A 7,280-nucleotide genomic window follows, 5' to 3' on the forward strand; every position below is an offset into this window, starting at 1 on the left:
TAAGCTCTGCAGCTGTGTACAGAAAGGGAAAGGAGCACCCAGCAAAGGAACCGGCTTTCTTCTCTTTGGGGTCTCAGATTTGTCACTAAATGTATTTTTGGAGATCTAGGGGATATATCTGCTAAAAAAAAGATCTCAAATAACCCTGGGTCCATGGGACTGAACATCAGGAGGACCATATATTAATGTCTATAGCAAAATATGTGAACAAGCCCAGTATTGTTAAGCACTCCCCTGCCAACAGGAGCTCCAAAGGCTCCCTCAACAGGTATCAGATCTATTTCAGAGCTGTCAGGCTTTGGTTCGTTCTCCAACGTACCTGTAATCTTCTAAAATCTGCCCATAACATAAGACACGCACAAAGCGTGCGTGGGGTGAGCTCCTCGGATGGTGTGAACTGGTGCATCTGTGTTGGCTTCAGGGGACTTCTCCAGCTGACAGCCCAGGCCAAGGAAACTGCAGTGCCTGGAGTACCCTCTGAGCTTTCAGAAGAAAAGGCGCCCCATGAATATAAACAGTGTAGATCTCAAAAGCTAATATTAAACTGAGAGGGTCTGAATGCGTTTTATATTATTTAAATTCAATTTTTGCCACTTGCTTCTTAAGAACTTCTGCAAACAATTCTGGGGTTAACTTATTCAGATAGCTGCAAGAAAACTTCATAAGTCACCTTTAATAACTAAGGGTATGTGACTGCATTTCAAGTTGTTACTAGGCTATCAAAAAGATATGGTTCAAAGAGCGTTTAAAATATTTCAGGTCTTTCAAGTTCCCATCAAACTTCCCAAGCTGATATTCATCTAGCTTATGCTGTTGTCAAAGAAATAAGTTTAATGGAGTGAGACTAACTCTGGGTTTTCTTGTTCCTTTTGTTCCTGTAAACCCAGACCTGCAGCCTTATTTTTAAAAGAAAAAAAACTTGTCAGAGAAGATTATTAAATATAGGGCCTATTTCCCTAAAGGACTTGTTAACCATCACATACGTGGCTTATGTAAATATGTAATCAGGGTCTGTTTCAATAGAAGTGTTTTGTATGAGGGCTTTAGTAACAAGGACTTTGATATTCAAGGTATTGGATCAAATTGCAAAAAAGCATGTTATGCCTCAGAGATGTAAAGCAAATACGTGAACACTAGAAGGGAAGTCTCATGCCTATATTCTGAAGTTTATTTTTGTGAAGGGTCAGCATGTGTAGAAGGGATTGTAAGGAGCCTTGCAGAAACAAATTGAATTATCTTTGCTTATTTTATCTTTTTTTTGGGGGGGGGGGGGCGGGGAAGGAAGCTTCTAACAAAAGCAGAATCAGATTTTGCGGCTTTTCTTCTAGGTTTAGGGGTAGCTTTCAGGACTAGCACTTGGGGTACTGCCCACCAGAGGCTGACTTGGGAAAGCCTGGAGCCAGGCACTGTCCCCAGATTCACAGGAGGTTTTGGGGTCCAGCGCTGTTGTTACCACTATTTGATGGGGTTTGGCACTGCTCTCTAGTGAAAGTATATTTAGCACAAAGGACTGGGACTCCACAGAGACATTCAGGAGGTGACAGAAATAAAAAGCAGCTCAGGGTATTTGCATTCAGTTTCTAGGTTTAACACAAATCATATATTGACCTCTTCTAGTTTAAAAGCAGGTAATATTCTTCAGTTCTTTAGCTTGTAAACTGTCAAGGAAAACAAGGTTTTACTTCAGGCATGTGATTTTTTTTTTTAATGCTATTATAGAAACTTCTCAAATTGGAGGTGACAAGAAATGTCGCTTTTATTACTTATCTGAACTGTTCTCCTAAAATACAGTAAGCCATTTCCCCATACTCTGTTGCAGCATCCACTGAATAAATATCCTGGAGCAAGTATATGATTTGGCATCTTATTTTTAGCATTTGGAGAACAGGCCCACACACCAGGGAATCTTTTAGCAATTGCTTTAATGGTGCTGTGTTTACAGGACCGGCATTGATATTATTTATTGCCAATGACTTGCAGAAATTGTTTGAATCTCATTTGCACAATGGATGGACTAGAAGACCAGTAAGGTCAGGAGTATTGCGGTAAGCCGTGCAGGAGGGAGAGAGGCTGATTTCTCTGTGTCTAATCTATCAAATTCTCATTACAAGAGTTTCAGCCTTCTCGCCTCTGTATGTAGTCAGGAGAGGTTGCTGCTGCTGTCTTCTGGAGCTGGATCTTATCAGCGAGGCAGGCAGGGAAGGCGGTTGCTGCAGCAGCTATTAGAAGGGGGAATAAAGCTCCTTACAGCTCCCTTCTGGCTGCTTGCATAGGAGCTCTGTTTAGAGCAACCATTAAAGAAAAACGGGTAAGAAAGTTCTATGATGGATCTCCAGGAAAGGATGAGTGCTGTCTGAGAGACATCTCATCGGTGTCAGGCCCTAATCTGGGGAGCTGAGCGACACTGACTTTTTTGACTGTTCGCACAGCGCGGCCAGTGCCTGGTTGCTCCTGTCCTTGCTTGCAGCTCTACACCGAAAATTATAGCAGCAGAAGGAGCGTTCAGCATGAGGGGCTTGGAACAATTTGCTTATTGTGGATGGTATTACAAAGTTTACATGCTCTGTTCATTTTCTACTAATGTGGTCCTTGTTTCTAACTCCTGGCTGCAAGCAGATGAGCCATCCTGCTTGGTAAGAAATGGCATGTCACATCCCAGCCCCTGTACTAAACCAGTTCCTGCTCTGCTCCTTGGTTGTTATTTGTTTTGGGTGAAACTGAGGCTGGAACTTGCTCTGCCTCCCAAATAAAAATGCTAATGACTAGGCTACAGGGAGAAACTTCCCTGGTGTCTCTCATCCCCTGAGTCTTTGGAACCACTGTTGCTGGGATGAGCATGAAGCCCACTCTCTTGCTTCATCATTAGGTTGGTGTCCAGCTCTGTCTCAAGAGATGAAAAGCAAGCCAGTCTTCTGCTCCACAAAGGGATAATTAGCTTCCTTCCTCCAGGAGACAGTTTGGTGTCTCCCAGGTTTGACATAGCTCTTACAAGCCCATATATACCCTCAGGCAGCAGTGCTGCTTCATGAGTCCCCTTCTTGGCTATCTGCTTCTCTACGTTCTATGTCTGGGATATAGCCAATAAAATGGTCTGTATATGAGGAATTTTTAGATGAAGATTCATGGGTTTTTCTTCTTCCAAAACAAAATTCAGAAGCGCTATACATACCCAGCTCTCCTTGGCAGACATCTGTTCGAGTAGCTCCTCCAACTATAAACTGAGGGTTGGCACATAACTCCTGAAAAGACACATTTTCAAAGTATGTATCACCCTTTCTGGTCTGAAAAGTTCTTGTTTCAATGTTCAAAAAAAATTAAACACTTTCAACATTTCTTTAAAATTATATCCTTTGTCCTCTCTCTGAATAACATGGTTTCAGAACAATGTTGCCTTATTGAAATGAAGACTGCATATATTGTTTTGAGACAAATCGTGAAGCCCTTTACTACTTGCTATGGTCAGTGATACTAGTGAGGATTTTTGCTACTGTGGGGACCAAGTGAAAATTCAACCTCTTGAATTTTCAACCTTACATTTTCTTTTATCTTGCTGTAGTTTTGGCTCAAGCAGTGCAGTTTGTGACTGTCACTGCTGGCTCTGGCACTGGAGCTGTGCCGAGTTTTGCTGCCACCGGCATGGAGGATGCTCCCCCACCCCGTCCTCCCTGTCTGAGAGGCCAACCATGTGAATGTTTTTATTAGCAACCCACCCTTTCTTCCTGTCCCTTTGGGGCCAGCCAAGCAGGTTATGGCAATGACTGTCCCTCCTATCTGAACTCTAAGGCCTCCAACAATTCATGCCCTATATTGGGAAATTAATATTGTCTCTCTAGAGCCAAGTCTTCCCTTTCTCCTGAGCATTTCCCGTGAGCTTCTGGATGGCAGCAGAGGGCAGTTTATAGGAAGCCTAGCTTGGCAAGCAGGGTTGAGGAAGGCTTAGGCACTTGCCATCTCTCCCAGATCTGAGCATCCCATGGAGACAGGGATAACCCAGGACTTCTTGTGTGTGTGAGGAAGAGCCAGTCTGTGAATCTCCTCTCACAATATGTACGGTCTCAGCTATGTCATTTTTCCTTCTGTGGTTATCCAGATGGTCATCTGCCTCGCAGCTGTGTCAGTGGATAGGAGTCAGGAGTAGGTTTTGTGTTGGGTTTTGTCTCCTCCCTCCAAAGCAGTGCACCTGGTGGCAGTCAGCTGCGTATGACTTACTCACCTAGACACCTGTCCTTTCTGAGCCACTGTCAAGAGCCATCTACACCTTTTGCACAAATCAGAATATAAGTCTTGATGGCAGTGTCTAACACTCACTGTTTGCAAACCAGCAGTCACAACCTGTGGGGGATAACCTTAGCAGTGGATATTTATTTTGCAGGGGGGCATTTCTCCAGCAGGTCTCCTCCAGATTGACCACTGGGTCCTGCTGCCTGTTTTGGATGCAGTCAGGTAAGTAGACAGTGATCCCATCAGCCTGCAATCACAGGCCGGGTTTGTAGATGTAAACCTGTTGACCAGTTGAAAAAGTCCAAGAAATGAGCAGGGCTGTGACCTCCAACAGGAGTTATCTGCAACGCATTAAAGTAGGTCAGATCCAGGTCCCTACATAGAAGAGCAAAGCAGAGGGTTTGTGTCACCTCGCAGCAGGGGTTGGGCTCTGCCCCATGCATAGGGATAAGCTAGTGGGTCCCAGTACTTGTGGATTAAGTGTCCATAAACTGCTTGTGTCTCTGCTGAGTGCCGGGAGGGCAGAGGGCTCCCACACAGGCAGGTCTCTGGCAGGCGGGGCTGGGACATTCAACCACATTGGATCTCAACCCTCAGTCATTCTTTAGCCTACTGCGCTTCTAACTGTGTCTTTGCCTGCAGTGGGCACAATGTTGTTCTTGCAAGAGGAGACCAAGTCTAACTTGAAAAGTTTTCTAAGGCTGATTTTCTCCCAGGGTAGGCAAAGCCAAGAGACACATCCACAGTATTTGCTGCTGAAACATCCAGGTGCCAGAGTGAGATGCTGATGGACAAATGGTGTTGCCAGGGTAGAAACATGGAGTTATTAAACCTGCAAGTTGCTGTTTCTCACTTTTCAGGTGAAGAAATAATAAAAATTGAAGCCATGCAATTTTCCCTTCTTGTTGTTCTCCTTTCCCACATCAGAGGAATGTAAGTTGTTTGGGGTTTTTTCTTTCCTTCCCCTGTTTTTCAGTTTTTCTTGGTATTGTAAGGAGGGGCAAAATGACAAAGGAAGAAGCAGAGACAGAAACAAACGACTGAAAAATGAAAGTGCAGAAAAATCTCTGAGGCTCTGATTTTGCGGTTTAAAAAAAATTCAGCATCCTGATGAAAATTCAGCATTCCTGATGAAAATTACCTTTTTAAACTGAAAGGCCATCTATAGCATATGTGTATTTGAATAATAACAGTTCCAGTCAGTTGCTCTTTAACTGTTACAGGTGGCTTGAAGCAAGGCAGAGGATTGCATTTAAGTATTAGCCTGATTTTCTAGGGTGCACAGTGGCAAGACCTTGGTGTGGGTACCATTACAATTAATGGTCAATGGCTGCTGGGCTGCCCTGTGGTCTGTATGGATACATGTGGGGCTTTTGCATCCATCTCTGGATTGTACCCTGGGCTTACAGCTCCATGGAGCTGGGATGGACAGGGAGGAAGCAGGTTCCCATGAAGCAGTTATAGAATTCCTTGCTTTATAAAGGGCTTAGAAGATGTTGATTTCTTTTTTCCCACCCCCTTTCAACCTTGCTTCTGCTAACCATGGAGGTAAAGCAAGTTAGAAGAAAAAAAAAAAAACGTACAGGAATAGTGGATAGTGCAGATGTTCAGGTGGGCTTTGGTTAGATCTGAACCCAGTAAAACAGGCAGTTATGAAGTGCTCTTACCGTGGGACGCTTCCAGATTATACCCTGGGTTTTGAAGGAGTATGGTCCTAGGTCCCGGTAGCCCAGAACGGAAGGACAGGCTGGGAACTCCTCATCTTTGAACAGGGTGCCAGCCTGCAGGCACTGCTGTTTCAGGGCTTCATAGTCCTGCTCCAAATACTTGACGGCATTCCTGTTGGATCCAAGCCCGTCCGCCGCCGCTCTTTCTTGGCACAACCTCGCCGCAACCCTGGACATGCCTGCCTGCCCAGCCTGCGGTGTGGCTCTGCCTTTGCCTCCTGGGCAAGAGGAGGTGAATATAGGTGGGTAGTAGGCTTGGGTGGAGCCAGGGGCTGCCCTAAGAGCTCCAACAGCCCTGGAGGGAGGAGGCACCAGAAGTGCAAATATGTACCCAGGAGACACAGGCAGGGAGCTTGCAGGGCTGCAGCCCATGCAGGCAGGACTGTGGGCACTGCCTTGTGCTACTCCCACGTTATTTGCTTTTTTGCTGCCTCTTTTCAAAATACACTTTTAAAAAGGAGCAAGGGAAACTAGTGTTTTTGCAGACACACCTGTTTACACACGGAAAGTGATTGCGTGCATTCACTGTGCTGAAAGTCAGGCTTGAGGACCAGTGATTTAAAAATACAGACGAAGATGGTTTAAAACTCCTTTCCTTCCTTCTGAGATCAGGCTTTATACTGTTGGAGGGTTGCACAGCCATAAAACCTGGAGCTGGATATCTAGTGCCGCAGCTTACATGGTTATGGAGACGTCGTTGAGTTTTAAAGCCAGGAAAAAGTTGAAAAGTTGAACCCGCTTCTGGCTTAAGTGATCTTTTTTAAACGAGAATTTGCTTTGATATTCTCAGAGAAGTATGATTTTATGAGTTAATTTATTAGCACTAAAAGGTGTGAACTTGACAGAGCCGCTTGGCCATATGACCTGTAAAGGGCAGAGATGGCCACTTGGCCATATGACCTCCAGAGGGCAAGAACACAGTCCAGGAGCATGACCTAGGCCAAAAATGGAAAATTATATCACCAGATAGGAGGCAAGTTGGTAACCCCTGCTCCCTGTCTCCTGTGTGAGTCACTGTACTTTCCCCATCTACAAAAACAGGGTCTTATCTCAGATGGCGAGAAGTTAGCCATCATATTTACAGTCTTTTGGAGATGCTTCCTGCAAATAAAATGTTTACAAGCAAAAAACAAAGGAAGCCTTGAGTGCAGAAAGCTTTTTAAACCTTAAAAAGTAGTGGTGCCTGTTCTTGTAGTAGAAAAGCTCCATGTTTCTACTCTGGCAACCCTGTTTTGTACTGGCACAGGGGTGCACACCTCCCTGCCAAGGTGGTTGCAAAAGTCTGTAGGTTCAAGAACTGAAGCAGAAGCAATTTTCCATGGAGCACAGTTG

General features: G+C 44.8%; 1 protein-coding gene across 1 annotated transcript in view; it reads right to left on the reverse strand.

Moving 5' to 3' along the window:
- Window positions 1–6,125, reverse strand: part of CAPN8 (calpain 8) — a 30,145-nt gene extending 24,020 nt beyond the window's left edge. The window contains exons 1-2 of the mRNA XM_009950330.2: window positions 5,889–6,125; window positions 3,170–3,239 (exon numbers count right to left, since the gene is read on the reverse strand). Coding sequence (XP_009948632.2) covers window positions 3,170–3,239; window positions 5,889–6,125 — 307 coding nt within the window. The remainder of the gene's footprint in view (window positions 1–3,169; window positions 3,240–5,888) is intronic.
- Between the last annotated feature and the right edge of the window lie 1,155 nt (window positions 6,126–7,280).

Source organism: Leptosomus discolor, chromosome 2, assembly GCF_034619465.1.
Source record: "Leptosomus discolor isolate bLepDis1 chromosome 2, bLepDis1.hap2, whole genome shotgun sequence".
NCBI lineage: Eukaryota > Metazoa > Chordata > Aves > Leptosomiformes > Leptosomidae > Leptosomus > Leptosomus discolor.